At 48.2% G+C, this 19,212-nt stretch overlaps 1 protein-coding gene across 1 annotated transcript in view; it reads right to left on the bottom strand.

Moving 5' to 3' along the window:
* Positions 1–5,435: 5,435 nt before the first annotated feature.
* GPC3 (glypican 3) overlaps positions 5,436–19,212 on the bottom strand; it is a 151,144-nt gene continuing 137,367 nt past the window's right edge. The window contains exon 8 of the mRNA XM_082061736.1: positions 5,436–6,577. Coding sequence (XP_081917862.1) covers positions 6,402–6,577 — 176 coding nt within the window. The 3' untranslated portion in view covers positions 5,436–6,401. The remainder of the gene's footprint in view (positions 6,578–19,212) is intronic.

The following is a 19,212-nucleotide window of genomic DNA, read 5'->3' on the forward strand; positions in this document are numbered from 1 at the left end:
AGAAGTTTGGCACCCCAGGGCAAATCCTGGATCCTTCTGCAGATTCAAGATCAACCTTATGAGATGCTTATGCCACCATCCTCCTTTTTCTTTCTTTTTTTTTTTTCTTTTTTCTTTTTTCTTCCCCATAAAACATTGTTTTTCCTTCAAACGGAAACAAATACAGGAATTTTGCTAGATAGAGTCCAGATGACGAGTTCTTAGAAAATCCTGTCAGCAGTTGAGATTCAGCTTCAAGAGGCATCATCCAACATTAACCATAAACAACCATGGCAATGAAATGTCTGGCAGATCTTGAAGTGACACGAGATGCCTGCGCTCCACAACAAACCCATTTCACACCACGGGAAAGGTCACCCCTTTAATCCACTTCTGGCTGGAATGTACACAAAGGTCATTCTTCTTCACATCTGTAATTAAACAGCCTCTTGCTTTGCGATCCAGCCTCTGTTTATTTTCCCATTTGTGAACGTGGTGGATGGTAATATAAGATGACACTGAAGGGATACAGGCTGCTACAGACAGGCTTTCGACTTCTTTTTGGTGATTTGCCTGCAGGGAGCTGGATGCGAAAGGTGGTTGTGCTGCTTGGATCCAGCAGTGACTTCCTTTGTGGATGTGCAACATCTTTGTGCACTGAAATAATAACGGCAAAGAGGACAAGGAAAGCAAACAAAAACTGCTGGCACAGATCCCCAAATGTGTTGACTTGTTGCAGGGCGTTGTTGAGGTCTCTGCTGGGCTCCTGCGAGGGAGGAGGCAGCCACTAAACTGGGGGCTTGAGGCTAGATCTGTACTTCTGTTATGGAAAAGTCTGGTTGTCAGTGTTGGGAATGCACTAGAGCAATGAGGAGAAGCCTTGTGTGCCCCTGTGGCCACCAAGGAGCACCTCAAACAACCCTGAACGGTCCCTAACGGGCCCCCCCCTCCCACAAAGTGCTCTTGGGTACCAGCACCAGCTCCCGCCCCACCGCACGGTGCTCAGGAGGAAAAAACCCACAGCAGTGAGTGCATTTTCTTTTTCCTCCCCAAACGTTTCAGGCTGCAGGGCTGGCGCAGGCTTGGCGGGGAGCTTGGCCAGGAGCCGGGCGCGACAGCTTTCCCAGGAACGGCGTCAGCCGTCGGGAAGGGCTGTGGATGCGGCGCTTCGCAGCCCAGAGGCGTGGATGTGCACTTCAGATCCTAGCGAGCTCTCCAGCAGAACAACACCAAGATGTTTATTTTCAAAAGGATACAATGTTTGACAAAATAAACTATATTTGATTAATACTGACTGCTTTTCTGTTTGTGGGATTTTTTTTTGTTGTTTTCTGCCTTTTTTCTTTTAAGGCAGTAAATTCGCTGACTGTATAAACATGCCAGGGCTGCTTCATCTGCCTGTATCAAAATTTCTGTTGCCTCATCTCCAGGGAATGTCCTTCAGTAACATTTTGACAAGCTTATTTAGGGCGTTGCTTGTGGGCTTGTTTGTCTGGGGTTTTTTCTCCCCACTTTTTCCTCTTAGTGAGGTTTCCCATAAGCAAGCTGCAGGCTGGGGCTGAACAAAACCCACCACTTCTCTTCACACGGAGAGTTTCACTGTGTCCCTAATAGAAAACCCATATTCCTAGGCTGAGGACCTGCGAGCATCCTCCAACGTGGTGGTTTCATCTCATTCCCCTCCAGCTACAGATTTCATCCCCCCAACACCGCTATACCTGGCTCTTTGCTAAAGCTACAAATAACGCCCAAGGTGGATCTGTGATTTTGCTGACATCCAGACAAGTCACCCTCAGCTGTGGAGCTCACACTGAAAAATCCCTGGGTTTCTGTGAAACGGACACCTGCTTGTGGGGCGTGTGGCTTGTGATCTGATAAAGCTTTAGCAGCATTTGTCAATCATTAAGCCGCAGAGCTGCTGGAAAGGTCAAGGAAATTCCCACCAAGGCGCCCAAGTGTTTGGGAACCAAATGACATTTCTGAGATGTTTTAGCTGACGTGAGCTGGAGACCCTGCAGGGCAGGACCTGGCCAGGGGAGCTGGGGCCATGGATGGTCTCACCATTGAGCTCTTGGTCTGAGGCTGGCAGGAGACATCTCAGCAGCACACGTGGCTCTGTTTCGAGCATTTTGACGTCTTTGTGTGGTTTCCTCTATTTGACTTTAGAGACTTACGCAACATCCCACCATTGATCCCTGCCAGCAGCCCACTCGTCCCCCTGCTCCCCACGTATCTTCTACCCCAGGACTGTCCCCACCACCACCACCTCCCACACTACTGTGAAGGTCACATCATGGACCAGCGACTACCAAAAAAGCAGTCCCCAGCATGTCACCTCCCCACGACCTCGACTGTGCCCCAAGAGGCCAGGGAGCTCTGGGGTGATGGCATCTCCCTTGCTGGACCCATAGCTCAGCACACACCAGTTTTGACCCAAAAGCAAATCAAACCACCTGACAGTACGGGATTGTGCGTGTCCACCTTACACAAACCCACAGGAACACCCCTGTGTCCAGCTGCCGTGTTTGCACATGTAGCTGGTGCTCTCTGCACCCTCTGTGCAAGGGGGATTTTATTTCACGTGGAAGCCCCAGTGAATCCAGTCCCACATCACTGTGCTCCAGAGCACCTGAGGGCTTTGCACAAGCAATTCTGAAAAACACCCTGAATAACAAAACTGAGACGCTCTAGATTTCACTTCCCAAAACAGCACAAGCTGTAAGCACCAGCTGTTTCTAGCAGCTGTTAAGTGTGTTAGATTATACCATTCCAGCACTAAACTATTAGTCAATTGATTAATGAACCATGACTTCTCATCCAACAAAAATATTTTGGTTTTAAATTATAATTTGATGCATGGTTAGTAGAGAAACACATTACACATGCTAAGCACATGTTTGCATCTCATCACCGCAGGGAAAGGTGTCAGCTTCACCACCTTTTCAAGGCTGCTTGCAAACCTACCCAGAGACATGGTGGTTTTGTGTGTGGCACGATGCTGCTCACTCCTGCCCATGCATGGGATGTGCACAATGGCAGCAGGCTCCAGCCACGCCACTGCTGCCACCAGAGTTTAACAAGAGCTGCAAAGCCAGCCTGGAAGTGCTAAGGTTAACTGACAGGAGACAAGGGCTCAACCACCTGAGACTGGGAACCTTCCCCAGGGTCTCTGGGCATTTAGCCAGCGCCGGCACAAAGCACCGAGCCCACAGGGGACTGTTGGGACACAGTGCTGGCAGACAGAGTGCACAGGAGACTCAGGAATCAGAGTCAGTGACAGCTCAGGACAGCTTTGAGTTTCACCACAGGGCTGGAAATTATCTAGAAAAGGGTTTTTTTCTTTTTCTTTTTTCCCCATAAGGACCCCTGTGACACAAACCCCTCTGTTTGGCCGCTTTTCTCGCTGGCAGCAAACCAGGCAGGTATTTACTCTGGCTGCACGCCTCACTGGCTGTACACAGCATTGCTGGTGCTGGAGTCACATCGCCACGTTATCACCATGCTGTGATTGCGGCCGAGACGCTGCCCCAGCACCTACCGTCAGCTCCAGCCCCGCACCTCCTCCACTCATACAAATATCATATATATGACACATATGCTCATTACTGCTACATATACATACTACTAATAATAAAGAAAAATTGAAATGTCTTGATTATGTGTTAGTGGTTAAACCTGCAAGCCCTGGGACAAGGTGTGGAGCTCCAGGTACACATGCACAGGGGAGGTGACAGTGTCCATCTCCTGATGGAGATGTCCCATCCCATGGCAACACAGGTCACAGTAAGCAGAGGTGGTGTGGAGAAATGAACAGGGAACAATTATTCCTTATTTCTCATGAGATGGGACCGAAACATTTCCGAAAACTGAACACCAGCTTTACTCACCTTGGTGGTTAGGACATCCCTTGCAAAACCCGTTAAAACATGCACACAGACCCACCACAGGGTAAAATTCGAGCTTTTTTTCGAGTTATAATGCATTATGTTGTCAGCTTGGCAGGAAGTGAGCTCAAAGGCTGTGTTTCTGTGATCTCTTATCATACCAAAGTCTCCAACAAGCACAGCTTCGCTAAACAGCATGTCTGTGCGATGGGAAACCAGGCTCCATGTGCTATGGAGGGGTCTGCTGCTGACAAGCACCAGCATCGCGCTGCGGTGATGCAGGGTGGGAAACCCACCAGGCTTTGTGAGACACACAGCAAGGCAAAGCCTACGCCACCTCCCTCAGAGAGGAAGAATCACGCTGGACACGCACTGCCAAAAAGCCAGTGTCACCATCCCATCCTGCTGCTTATCCAAGGAAGGAGCACACCGAACGTTTCTGACACAATATTAAAGGAGAGAACGTCCCCACGCTGGTACCAGGGATACCTGGTGAGGCAGAGGCAGCGCATCATCTCTGAACAAACCCAGCAGCCGCTCCCCCGCCCAGCGCTTCAGGGGGATGAAAGGAAATGATCAGAAGGGAAGAAGCGATGGGAATTCAAGTGACGCTAATAAAATATTCCCTTTGGTGCAGCAGAGGCTCACAGGCACAGCCAGCTGCGGCACGGAGAGCAGGGTGACAGGGACAGCTGGGCTGATGCATGAGCGAAACAGCGGGAGAGTCACAAAACACCTCTGCCAGCAACAACAATGGCTCTTCCCTGTGTCACCCCTGTGCACCTAGGGCTCCCCAGCAAGATCCCGATAGACAGACGATTGCAGTTTGGCGTGTGAACATGTGAAATACAAATATGCATCTCACCAGCATGGATGTAAAAAATCAGCGCTTACAGGAACACTGTATGGCACCAGCGCTGCCCAAACATCCCTGGTGCTCACCCCAACGAGGATGGGACGCGAGGCATCTGAAACCCAGTGGAAAGCTCTCCAGCAGGTCAGCCACGGCTCAGCCCAGGTCCGCTCCTCTCCATCAGGAGTGGTGACCTGGGAGCCGAGGTCCCCAGGCAGAGGAGCGGGGTGAGCAGCCAGCTCTCCCTCTGCCGCTGCTTGTCACAAGGCTTCAAAGCAGGGCCAGCCAGATCAGCCCCACCACTTCAAAGTGAGACCGGGCAAAGTTTCCGCTTTCCAAAGCATCTGATTGCATGGTTCAGATTTATCTACTGTCTCGCAAACATAAAGTTGCTTTCAAAAAGGTCTAAGGAACACAAATATTTAAAGCATGCACGTGCGTGTGAGTGTGTGTATGCACGCACACGTGCGCTCACTGCAACTTAAGATAGTGCGGATATAATCACTCTAGAAAAGTAGCATTTTGAACAGGAATATGTAATCATTTTGGCCAGTAACCAAAGCAAACACTCCCTGGCCTCAGCCCATCCATGTAATCAGACTACGCCAAGCCTTTCTGCAGTGCCCCAGCCCGACCCGGGCACTGGTGGCTTTTCCAGGCTGCCCACTCCAGGAGCAAGGCAGAGCATCGCCTCACACCACAGCAGGCTGCTTCCAGTGCACCCTTTAGAGAGCAACCAATCTTTATTTTAGAGATAGCTTAAGTAAAGTAACATGCAAAGAAACACATGAGTAAGAGTCTCATCTGCCTCAGGCTCCTGCAAATCCTTTTCTTTTCCTCCCTCGTAGCACAATGTGTTGGACGCCCGTTATTCATCTCTGTAAAGCACGGCGTGTACATCCACGCTGTCTGTCCTTTGGCTGGAGCTGTGTTTGCAGATTTCCCGTGGGAACGGAGGCGCTTCTCCTTTGACGAATAAAACCACGGCATTGCATGGGCCATGGGGATGCTGGAGGGGCCTGGCTGTCTGCACTGGAGGGCTTTGCAGGACCTGGCTGAGAGACGAGCAGCAAAACCACCTGCAACTTGTCGTGATGCAAGTGTGCTTCATGCCCACGGGAGCACATCTCCACAACAATCTCCTCTTCTGCAGCATCTTTCCTCCTGCCATGTGTCTGACCTTCACACACCCTCTGTATTATATGCCTGGCCAGATTCCTAGGGGTGATCCTCAAATTTGGATTAAGTACAAAAACTGCTTGAAGAACAGACAAAATCTGTGTTAAGTCAACTAGAATCAGGGGTCTGATATTTGCTGAGAGTATTTCATAAATCGTAGGTGTTTTGTACCCCATGCATATTTGAACAACTCAAGACGAAAAATGGTCTTCAACTTAAGAGCAAGGGAGACCTCAGTCTTCAAAAATTGTGAGAAACACAATTTAATATCAAGCTTCTTATATTAAACAAGATTATCTTTAAAAAGCACTGCATTTACCAGTTTACCATGAACAAACGCTTTTTTGGGGGAGGGAGTTGTGTGAAGATGCCATATTCTTTTATAAAACCGACTCAAGTCCTTTGCCCTGTCTTTGGAAATGTGCATATATTTCAGGAGACATTCCAAATGTCTTCCTCATTAAAAAAAGGCATGGAGAGACACAGAGCGATGCCACCGGCACGGCTCATGGCCGGAGGCCCAGCAGCAGCGGCAGGACCAGGGTGACGGCAGTGGCAGGACCAGCACGAGGGGCTGCACTCCCAGGGTCGCCGCTGGGGATCATGGCACCATCTTTGCTTGGCTGATTCAGAAGCTGCTTGTTTGCGGAGACGTCGTCCATATCCAGGTCGTACGCCAGCTCTGAAAGCAGAAGGAGAGAGGTGGTTAATGACAGGCGGTGCGTGCTGGCATCATCCAGCCCACACCAGCACTGGGGTCCCCAGGGCAGCCCATGGAGGGTCCAGTGTGTCTGAAGGAATCCCAGCAAGGGTGGATGGGTCAGAAGAGTTCAGCAAACATCTTGTCAGCCCTGCAGCCAGCCCTGGTCTCAGAGCACCTCCCAGTACCCTACACCAAACCTTACACTTGGAAAGACCAAAAAATCACAACTGTAAGGTGCCCCAGTAAGAAAACAAGAGAGACATTAGGGGACCTGGATTACTGGAGAGCTACTCCCAAGGAAAATCAGCTGAGCTTTGGAGCGGCTGTTTAGCAATGCAAATCACATCTTCTCCCCAGACACTGCACGGATGTGTGCAGGAGTGAGGAAATCCAGGCGAACACAAATAGTTTCCCTGAACCCAGAGTCAGCACAAGGACTTGCTCACCAAATACCTCCTGGTTGGAGGACCCGAGGAGCTCTGTATTTCTGCAGTCTTATTTAAATGTGTGCAAAATATGCTCCTTACAGCACTTACAACACATCCATCCCATCCCCTGTCCACCTCATCAAAGTGCTGGCGAGTAAGGAATGTGAATGGATCACACACCCCAGCCACGCTGGTGTTGCAACATGGGGACTTTGAGATGAAGCACGTGGGAGCTCCAACCCAAGAAAATGTCCAGTATAAACGTTTTTATAGTCCTGGCAGAGGAGCATGATATTAATGGGGAAAAAGCTTGTGACAACCCATCACTGGCTACAAGGGACCTGCTGAGCAGTAAGTCACAGTTGCCATTGTCTCCCTGGGACACATCCACATAGACACTGTGGAAAGGCAAGAAAACAGCAATTCTCAAGGCCAAAAACAAAAAGCAAAAGGAGCAAAAGGTGTTTTAAGATGCCATTAACCAGATCCACCTGGGGCATTTGTACCTGCTGAGCATCGGCACTGAGAGGGTGCACTCATGCTTGACACAAGCCAAGGGGTCCTTCGCTCCCCTTCTCATGCTGCTGGTGTCTCCTTCTGGCATCCAGGTTTTTTTGTCTGGATGGGAATCAGTTAAGCCTGTCCATCTCATCCCTTATGCCTGGCCTTTGGAAGTGGAGGAAGCTGGTGGTTTCCATCAGAAAAGGCCCTGGCTCAAGCCTTTCACAAGCCCTCATGGATCACCAGCATACTGATGGGTTTGGATCATCCCACCCCACCCCTGAGAAAGAATCCAAGAGACTGAATAAACACTGCAGCTAAAAAACACCGCATCAATCCAGCGAGCACCACTGCCAAGGCAAACAGGCAGTATTTCTTAATAAAAAATACCTAAACACTGCAAAACAAAAGCATAATGATGTTAGCATCACAAGTGAGTCAGCCCAGGCCATCAAAGAGGGTGAGAAATGGCTGAAAGGGAGCAGATATCCACCTGCACAAAGGGCCAGGTGCAAGCAAAGCCAGCCTGGTAAATTCTAACTTATCCGAGAGATTCCCACAGGTGGTGGAATTCCTCTTCTCCACAGCTTTCCTGATTTTCTTCGTAATATCACAGATATTCTGCAGTCCCCTGGAGCTGCACGCCCATGGGCAGAGCAGGAAAAGGTGCCACCCTGGAAGGGATGTGCCACAAGGCCACCTCTGCCCATCCTGTGCCACTTTCCAAGCTCAGAAGGAAAGAGTCCCCCTGGCACAAAGGATGCTCAGGCTTCAGGGCAGTTTGGGAGCAGCCTGGATGCACCATCATATTTTCCCAAGCTCATTTTTGCAGAGTAAGTGAAGGGATTTTGAGTTAATAAAACCACAGCAGATTATTTCACAGCTGGTCATTTTACACAAGACTCCTCAGCTGGTACGATGTCCCACAAGGACGAAGTTGGCCAGCCCCGGTGTGTTTTGGAAGGTGTTTCAACAAACTCTAAAGACTCCTAAAGCCTGCTTCCAGGTCAGAGATCTGCAGCTGGTAGGCAGAGCTTTTCGGGCAGAATAGTCTCTTCTTGCACATCCTGGCAAAACTAAATTAAAAAAAATCACAGAAAAAGAGTAACAACTCTTGCCTTCAGTTTAGAAAATAAATTTGGAAGAAAAGAGTGCTTCAGCAAGGTCCTTCGCAGCACAAAGCATTTTGACGTTCCCATTTAAAGCCTCATTCTGCGGTGTTGTAATTTATAAGATACGGGTTCCTGCCTGGTTCGCACTGCAGCAGCTGAATGGTGCTGGATATGTTCAGCCCAAGCACACCAAAGTTAACATTGCAGACATATTTTTTCACATGGGAAATTCTCAAATTCTGAGATATCACATGAACCTGAGTAAGGGCAATTTTTGAAATAATGAAATTTAACCCAGATGGGGATGGCAATTCTTTCATACATCCTCTTCGACCAAATTACAGAGAAGTTAATAGGAACCCTCATCATTAGATATTTGAGAGCTATTTTCCTAGCCTTGTTGAACTGCTTCAGAAGTTTAGGGCTTGGGTGTGCCATTTGTTTTCACTGTTCCTTCCATTGTTTCCTTCTCTGGGCTTATTTTTGCCCAATTGTATTTTAGGCTTGACAAATTTAGACATACATCCTTTATTTTGTATTAATAATGGATCTGTAACTCTTGCAAATCCCTTTCACTTAACTTCTAATGACCTTTGGTACATAGGAGGAAAGGAAAATAGAATCCTAGCCTCTAACAGACCTGAGGCAGCTGATAAGTAGGCACAGGCAATAACAACTTAAAAAATGTATAATAATAATAATATTTCAAATCCAGGAACACAAATTAGCAAATATTCCTAAGCAGGTATTTCTTGAAAGGGCTTCATTAGGGCTCCAGCCTTCGTTAGGATCTGCAGTTAGTCCAGGCTGCATCCCTGCACCTCCTGTTTTCGCAGCACCAGGGGAGAAGGAGCCCCAGCACCAGGGATGGAGCTGCAGGATGGCTGGTGGGGTGACAGAAACTACCCCCCCCCCCCACCATTTCAGTCACTGCCACCCAAAACTCTCTCTTTATGCTATAAAATAACCCAAGAGAAGCTGCTCCTCTGCCTCCCTGCCACCCAGCCATCCCCTCCCAGCTGTGATCACCCACTTAATTCACTGCCTCAGCTGTGGTCACCCACTTAATTCACAAGTTTCTCCTACAAAGTGGCCCTTTGGCCTGCAAAGGCTTTTTTTTTTTTTTTTTTTTGGGGGGGGGAGGCGGGAACTAGAAAAATCTGTTTCTGTTTATAATCAGTTGGAGTCCAGAGGGTATTATCAACAATCTGCACTAATTATGTATTCAATCTTCACTCATTTTGGCCTCTCTTGTCCTCTGGGCTGCTGATTAGATAATCCCCTTAAAATAATAGTCAATCATTAGCTCTGCTTTTTTCTCCCCCCTGCCTGCATGCAAGCCGAGCGTGCCGTGCCGCCTCCCGAGTCCTCATGCAGCTGGTGAAAGGTCTCCAGCCGAACACAAGCCAGTCCCTCCGGAAGCATCTTTTGTAACAAAAGCCCCTCTAACACAAAGCTGCTGCGCTTTGCTCCCAGGATGGCAAAAGCTTCAATGGTCTCGCAGTGTGGATGACAAAAACCTGCCGCCAGCTCTACAACACGCACTTTCCGCATCCGCAAAATAAAGCGGCGGCATTCTTCCGTGGATTAGGACTAGAATTAGGCATACCAACTCTGCGCAAGCTTATTGGGCAGGGATCATTAAAAAGCTCTTCTTGCTGGAGCACACGAGCTTTGGAAACAGCTACAAAAGGCAGCTGAAGTGGGAGGAGGTTGGTTTTGAGCTGGTTTAAGTCCCACGGCAGCTGGCGCAGGAGAAGCCGGGGGGATGAGTACTGGCACGCAGGCAGCGTTTGGGCAGGAGTTCCCCTGCCAAATCCATCGCTGCCTCCTGAAACACCCCTTTCTATCCCTTAAAGGGCAACGCGGTCTTAAGCAAAGAACTGCTCACGAATGGCACTGCAGCAAATGACCTCCAAGAGGACAGTGCCCAGCTCCCGCGGGCTGGCTCAGCCGCTGCCCAGAGCCAGGGAATGTCACCTCGCGGGCAGACATCTGGGCTGTCCCGCTGCCAAGCCTAACCTGGCAGATGGCTCCAGCCATGGACCTAACATAGAAACAGAGTTGTCACAGACAGCCATGTGTGAAAACCGCTTCTTGGTGTCACTTGATAGCTCTGCTGGTGCACCGGGCAGCCGCAACAGGTGCAAAGGGGCAAAACCATCATGCCTAATGCAGCGTGTTCACCAAATGAGGCTGCTGACTGGGCTGAAGCACTTGTGGGGATGTGGTGATGGCCCTTGTTTGCAAATGATGGAAACTCCGTGGTGTGAAGGGATTAGGGAATGGATTGTGACCATGTGTTTCCAATAAGTGCAAAACACGGTGAGTAGAAATATCAGAGACAAACAGGGCAGCCTGGCAAGCTTCTGCAGCTCTGGTGATCAGTTGTGAACATCTGCCTGTGTGTGTCCTTCAGGACTGGTCTAGGAAAGCACATCACTGATTAGAATTACATTCTCTGGGGTGTATCACTTTATTTTTTCTAAGCAGCAAGCCTTATCAGTGTGGGGAACAAACTGCCAGTGGATGCAGCAGACTCCAAAGCAAGACTAGATTTCTTAAAGGGAGAGATGTTTGAGTCAAGCTCAAGCTGCTGACTCATTACAAGGTGAAGCATCACAGCCTGTGATCCCACAGACCAGATTGCCTGACCCTGGTTTCCAATTCTTTCCACCTCTACAGCACCAACCACTTCACTCTCACAGATGTTTGCACCTGGAATCCAGAAGAACATCCCAAACTCTTCCTGTTGGAATACCAAAAGCTCTGCTCACCTCAGCCTCCAGTTACCCAGCTTTCTCATGCAAACAGCTCATACTACAAACATGCCTTTGCATCCACAAAGACAACATCTAAACCTATCCATGGAGTGACGTGGCCATGGCTGCGCAGAGAGAGCCGGGATCCCCAACCCTCTGTTTCTCCAAAACACCTTAAACACTTCCAAACACCAAGCCAAGCATGGTTTCGACTCACCAGGGAGGTTTTGCCCTCTGGCTTATTACCACTAAAATCCTGGAGCACCAACAGGTTTGCCAGTTCCCTTCTTGTGCAACGAGCTGCAACAGCCCAGCCGTAGGTGCGGCCGCGCCGGCGCGTAATTAAAGCACTGAGCCAGGGCTGGCTGCGATGCTTGTATTGGCACCATTGCAAGATCACCAAGATGGATGTGCAGCATGTGCATGGTCTTGTGCCTCTGCCTTTCCACCTCCTCCGCAGCAATTTAGGAGGTGCGGCTCTTGGCAATACATATTTGGATAAAAAAGAAGAAAAAATCCGGCTCAACACCATCCCGCTGCCGTTGGCAATGCGGCTGAGGGATCCTGGTGCAATTCGGCAGCAAGCGGTAAAACCGACTTCCTGGGCAGAAACCCAAGGGAATTGGGTTTGAGATTGCCAATTTGCAAACCAAGACTTTTCCCCCCACTTGCTTTTTCCGCGCATCCCACTGCCAGCGTGCCTCTGGTGGCCCACAGCCTGCAGCGTGTGTCCCCGAGCAACACAAACTCCGCAGGTGCCACCACAAAACCAGCACCAATTCAGGCAAAGTTCCCCCAGGATTGAAGCAACCTGGAGGGCAGCAACGAGATTGATTTGGAGGGATCAAGTAATCCAGCACAGAGAAGTGAGGAAGCTCCAGCTCAGCCCCACACCAGGGGTGCAACCAGGTGCTGCTCGGGGTACACAGGGCAATTGGCCATGAGCTCTGTGAGGCAGCCAGTACACACATTCCGGCTCCCCAAACTCCAGCATCCAGTCTTGTTCATGGATATCTTCAAGCTTTCCATGTGGCAAGGGCACAAAACACACCCCAAAATCCAGCACATCACACAGTACAGGCAGAGGGGCTGCATCATGACCCCAAATCAAGAGACTCGTCCTCCACCCCACCTTGGCTGGAGGCTGGTGGCAAGGAAGGGCTATCATTTATGACCTGGGACTATGTTTACTTTGGAAATGTACTCATTACATTTTTCCTTGCTCCTTGGTATGCTCTAGCATTTACCTCAAAGAGAATCTGGCGTCTGCAATTGCATTAATCATCTTCCCTTTGGCAGCAAGTGGAAGAGTTTCTGAACTGTACTTGCAGAGCAGAGCCACAAAAACTGTTTAGCAAAACACGCTCAAGTAATCTATTAAAAATTAAGAAATCTCATTAGCATTATTAATTTGAAACACCGGAGTCCTTGCACTTCGATGACGAAGCATCATGCCACGGTGTGATATCCAGATGTACTGTCCAGAAAAAGAGCTGCTACCTAAAGGAACTTAGGACAGAAGAAATGAAAAATAGGGAGCTCAACATGGACAATCGAAAGCATCTACAAAGGCAGGAGTCAAGAAAGAAAATGAGGAAAAGCTGGAAACAGAAGAGTAGGAATAGAAGTGAACTGATTTACAAGGCAGTGCTATAGGACTGGGTCAAGCAATGGCTCTGCATATTCCTCATGCACCTCAGTCCACCCAGACGTGGAGTCACCCATCCCCATCTGATCACTGCTGTCACCTGAGGCATCTCAGATTAGTCTTGATTTTGGGAGCTGATGTTCCCAGTGACAGCAGAGCAAAATGGAATGCTTCTTATTTCCTCTAATGACCAAAACCAACATAATCACATCAAACTGAAATTTTCTCCTTAATTTTTGCTCCCCCAAAAGCTCTTCAGATACAACCAGGATGGGTAGCTCTTGCTTGCTACCTGCTGGCCTTCAACTCTTCAAGCTCAGGACACTTAGTGACATCCATAGAATTGTAGAATCATTTCAGTTGGAAGAGACCCTCAGGATCATCGAGTCCAACCATAACCTAACTCTAGCATTAAACCATGTCCCTAAGAACCTCATCTAAATGCCTTTTAAACCCTTCCAGGGATGGTGACTCCACCACTGCCCTGGGCAGCCTGTTCCAATGCCTGACAACGCTTTCTGTGAAGAACTTTTTTCTTAATATCCAATCTAAACTTCCCCTGGCACAACTGGAGGCCATTTCCTCTTGTTCTATCACTTGCTACTTGGGAGAAGAGACCAACCCTGTCCATGCTACAACCTCCTTTCAGGCAGTTGCAGACAGTGATAAGGTCTCCCCTCAGCCTCCTTTTCTCCAGGCTGAACAGCCCCAGGTCCCTCAGCTGCTCCTCATAACACTTGTGCTCCAGACCCCTCACCAGCTTCATCGCCTTCTCTGCACTCTCTCTAGTATTTCAATGCCCAAAACTGAACACAGGATTTCAGGTGCAGCCTCACCAGCGCCAAGTACAGCAGCACAATCACTTCTCTAGTCCTGCTGGCCACACTATTCCTGATAAAGCCAGGATGCTGTTGGCCTTTTTGGCCACCTGGGCACACTGCTGGCTCATGTTCAGCCGGCTGTCACCAACACCCCCAGCTCCCTCTATGCCAGGCACTTTCCAGCCACTCTTCCCCGAGCCTGTAGCGCTGCCCGGGGTTGTTGTGACCCAAGTGCAGGACCCAGCACTTGGCCCTGTTGAACCTCACACAACTGGCCTCAGCCCAATGATCCAGCCTGTCCAGATCCCTCTGTAGAGCCTTTCTACCCTCCAGCAGATCAACACTCCCACCTAATTTGGTGTAACGTACTAAGGGTGCACTCAATCCCTTCATCCAGATCATTGATAAAGAGATTAAACACCCGTGCACTAGCAAGACCCACCAAGACAGAGCCTTAAGGGGAACGGCAATGGTCCCAGCCTTCCGGATGCCAGCTGCTAAATGCAGCCCTCAAGGCAGAAGGATGTTTCTCAACGCTTGATCAGAAAACCCATAGTGGTGTCACGGCACCCAGGAACATCTGACATCTTCTTTTGTGACTCACCATGTGCAGAAACCAGACTTGGACAGGGCCCAGGCCACAGCATTCGTGCTCCATTTAAGCAAGCAGAAATGTGCCTCTTCAGAAAAGACCGAGACTTTGTGCAATGTCTACGCTCAGTCAAAAAACCCTGGACATCCATCATTGCCCTACACTTGCAAGGAAAAGAAAAATCAAAGGTGGCTGATGTTTTGCTCCTTGAGCATGCACACAAGGAAAGTCCTCGAGCAGTGCTCCCAGCCTGGGGATCAAAGCGACAGAGGCTGTACCAGGCTACAACTCATGGCACCAAGGAAAACATCTAGAGGGAGATTTCAGGTCATAACCCAAGAATTCCGCTTGGGCATGGACATACCTGCTCAAGCCACGAGTGGAGCTTGCAGGTAGGCTCAGGTGTGGTGGTACACAGGCATCTGCCCAGCTTGCCTCCGCTCCTGAGGAAACTCCCCGAGGTTTTCTGCTTTTATATTGCCCAGGATTACCGGCATGGCTGGAGAGCGAGCTTGCCCTGCCCGTGCCAGGGAACCCAGCCGGCCCTCCATGATTTGCACAGAGCATGGGTTGAAGTGAGGTGAGAGTGTTGCCAAGGGAGGGGAGCCGAGAGGCTACAGCACCACCCTTTTTTTTTAATTGTGTTAAGCTGCTAAAATAAATAAATACATAAGTGAATAAAATCCTGGCTTTGCATTAAAACAACATTAAAGTGACTTCAGCCTATAAAAATGGGGTAATGCAGGAGGCCCTGGGAAACATTACCATACCCAACTTTCCCACTTTATATAGAAAAAGAGGGGTGGGGTTCATAGACTGGAACTTTTTAACGACGTCAGGTCATGTTCCCAGCACCGAAAAGAGCGCCAGAAACAGCCACTGAAGTCTGAAACAAGGACCTGGCTTTGCATGGCCTTCTGCATGGCTGCAGAGAAAGACCCAGATTAAACCCAGCTACTTACCAGCTGCATGTAACACCTGACACACAAATGGGACCGATTCATGCTCCCTGCCTCTCTCCTGGACTGAGAACAAACCCTGGTCCCAAAGCACCACTGGAACAACGGTGATGAATGCTGGAGCTGGATGGTGGTGGCAGCTCTGATGGAAAACCTGGCATCATCCCAGCTGAGTGCCCGGACACCGCGGCTGTGGTGTGTGGGATGTGCCAGATCCATCTCATCACACTTGCTCCTTCCTGGGGGCCAAGGGGCCTCTCAGTGTGCTTGGGGAACTGTGGCTGGGACCTCACCAAGCCAGTGCCCATGGCTGGGACCATGGTGGAGCTCAAGGAGACCACCTTGACTGTTCCTAACCCAGGAGGAGGGAGCAAGGGAGGGAGGGGATCGGCGCCAGGATCCTGCCTGGCACCTCTATGGGTCAGCTTCCACAGAGGGTACCAGGGACAAGGCCACACAGCTCATGTGGGAGCATCCGGACTGCTCTGGGGACACATCCATCAGCACAGAGAGCAGTTATTGGCCGACCAGTAAAACACGGAGATGACAATGCAAGAGGACTCCAAAGTCTAAGCCCACAAATGCCTCCCCCTCCGTCCTATCTGTAGCGTTCACAGCTCAGTCTCAGGGATGTCACAATTGCAGTGGAAAATCAAAATAAAAAGGCTACGTAATCCAGTTTGTAAATCCCTTGAAAAATACAAAATCCTCTCTAAAACGGATTACAGAGATTAGAGATAAAAGTTTCCTGGAAATCAAGAATTGCATCTCAGCGTTACTCCTCTCCCACCCTCCCAGAAAAGGGAAAAGATGTGGGGGCTCATGCTCCACACCATCCCGCTGCACCCCTCCTCAGCCATCACCCCAGCCTCGGGGAGCAACAGCAGCTCCCTCCAGCCCCATAAAACAGCATAGCTCTTTCTACCTGATTTTGCCCTAAACATTATTTTGAGGCATTATCTGCTGTATTTACCTGAGCCTATGGGCAACGTGCATGGGTGGTAGGAAATCTGCCTGCATCAGGGAGAGGAGATGTCTGCCAGCCTCCTGCACACTTTGTGGTCCATGTCTTTTCTGCACAGGCTCCACGGGACCGTGCCCTGTGCTGCTGTGGTTTTGTGAGCTGCAAGAGCTGCAGCCACACCTGTGGGTGCCCAGTGGAAAAATGTCCTCTTAAATCAGGGTGGTCTTCTAAAAATCACGATGTTTCACTTGGCTGTGCCAATAGTGACAATGTTATCAACAGAGATAGGTCAAACGCTCATGTGCTGATGATACAAAAATATTTAGTGGCCATGCTATTAATATTCTGACAGATTAAAATCTGCATTTTGTTTAATATTTTGACATAAGTAGCCACAGTCAATGGCAGCAGGACAATTTTCTGTTGGGAATTTTTATTTCATGAGAGTTTTTGTGCTCTTGTTCTTATTTGGAACAACAACAGAAAAGATTGCAATATTAGCATTCCCGGCAGAGCACGCATTCAAGTTTCTGACCTGTTATTGCTCAAGGACTTCTGCAGCTGCAGATGCCTGTTTGGAGCTACAGTTCGGTCACTTTGAATGATGCTCATAGAATAAGGATCAAAACACAGCTTGATCAAAAGGGCATTTTATGAACATTGCAGCCCAAGTTAAGTGCTGATATGAATACTTACATTTGCCCTTACAATAGCTCAGTTCTAATAAAATTAACACTCTTTTAAATCATGCACTCTATTTTTATTTATTTCATGGTTTTGTGCCTTATAGCTTTGAGAACATATCCTCTCAAATCCTTTCCGTCACTCTGGGAACATCTGGATGTGTTAGCATCTGGAAGCCAACTTCTCCAGAGGAATAAGGAGGGGTGCTGCTTTCGATCCTTGCTCCACCTGCTCAACTTGAATTTATCCACCAAAGGCTGTTTTTTGTGCCCCCCTTCTCCCCGCTGGAAAAAAAAAAGCTAACACAGACTTCTTTTCCCAATAGGAATCACTACTGTAAATAAACAACTAAACACTGAACTAAAAGCACTAGCAGCATTAAGGCTCCTTTGAAAAGAGACAACAGAAAAAACAAAGCAGGGGAAAATCCAGTCTCTTTGCTGCATTTCACTGGCATGTTAGAGGCAAAATGAACTTACCAGTCCAGGACAGGGGACGTCTTATTGGTGTAATACAGCCGGTTAACTGTTCTTTAGAGATATTCATCTCAAAAGCCAGAACAGAAAGAGCATTTTCCCCCCTTTTATTTATTTATCTTTTTTTGTGCCAACTCACCTTAGCTGAAAAGCACATTGAGATTGTAATTATGGGAAGGCCTCATCTAGTAGATTTGTAAACTCAGCTATCGGCTTGAATTACTGGAATTAGCAAGGCTAATTTAATGTCACTGTTCAAAATAGCTCAGATTTGGAATTTCTTAATGGCCTTAGGAGAAGGAGTCTTTATGCATACTGCAATCTAGGCTTCATTCTTAGACTAAATTCCTTCTCATAGATTTTGTGAATGCCCTGTTTTGTAGCCAATACAAACTCTGTCCAGTAAAATAATGTAAGGACTCAGAATGAAAAGAGATTAGCTGTTCCCTGCTCCTGTTATTTTAAAGCAGAAATAACTTTGGCTTCCACTGATTCATAGACAAAGCTTGAAATGCAAAGCATGCTCAACTCCAGATTCAGCATGAAAAGGACCTTAAAATATTCCCGAGTGCAAGTAATGGACTTATTAGAGGGAAGAAAAGAGGCACTTTTCACAGAATCCCAAGCTCTTTAGTCCTGTCATATCAATAATCTTGCTTAAGAATTTCATTCTATTTACATTTCTTTCCATTTCAAATATTCTGCCTGACTCCTATGAAATACAACATTTAAAACGTTGCAACACTTTTAAAGTATTAATTAATACAACACTTCTAAAGCGTTAATTTATTTCTCTTAATGCTCAGTGGCAAGTGGGGTAAAACGTCTGCAGATGATCCAAGTGTGAGCAGGCGTGATTGTGTCAGGACAGGGTGTGACAGGGAGCAATTCTGTACAATGTGCAGTTTTACACCTGACAATTGATAAATGAGGATATAATTTTAAAGACTTGGTTAAAAGCATCTTCTTTAAATAATGACAGTTGATTGTGCTGGAACTCAACGTACCTGCAATCTGTTCTCCTTTCCTTTATGTTTAATATCCACAAAAACAATGCTGACAGTGAGAAAAAAAGGCTTTATAGATATAAGGAATGTAATCTGCCTGGTTGTCCCTAAGCTACCAAAATAGATATATTTTTTTTTTCTTAAACAAAGTTTTCTTAGTTTTTGCATGATGATTTAATCTAAAACCAGCACTAAGCAAGTAGTAGCAATTTTGCTTCTTTGTTTGAAGAAAAGGCTGAAAAACAAAGGTATTTCAGGAACAAATTACAAAAGCCTGTGTAGAAACATCAGGAAAGCAGATGGAGATGTCCCTGATCATTGCTCTTTAAGGAGCAAGGGGAGATTTTTTTCTCCATTTTGCTCCATGTCCCCGCGACAACTTACACCGGGAGCATCATAGGAGCATCATAGCGTGGAGAGGAGAGAAGCACAGGGATACATCTGCCCACAGCCCTCCCCAGGATGGCACCATCAGAGAGCAAAAGACCCAAAAATACTGTGATACAAGGAGCAGCCATCCTGGGATGGGCATACACAACATGCGGTACCAGCCAGTGCTGATTTTCACAGACCCAGCCGTGTGGTTTTTGCCTGGAAAGGTGAAATACAGCGATGGCACGCTGCCTTTCACCCAAAGGTCTCAAAGCACGTTGCAGGCGT

This window comes from Streptopelia decaocto (assembly GCF_964273445.1).
Source record: "Streptopelia decaocto genome assembly, chromosome: 10".
Classification (NCBI taxonomy): Eukaryota; Metazoa; Chordata; class Aves; order Columbiformes; family Columbidae; genus Streptopelia; species Streptopelia decaocto.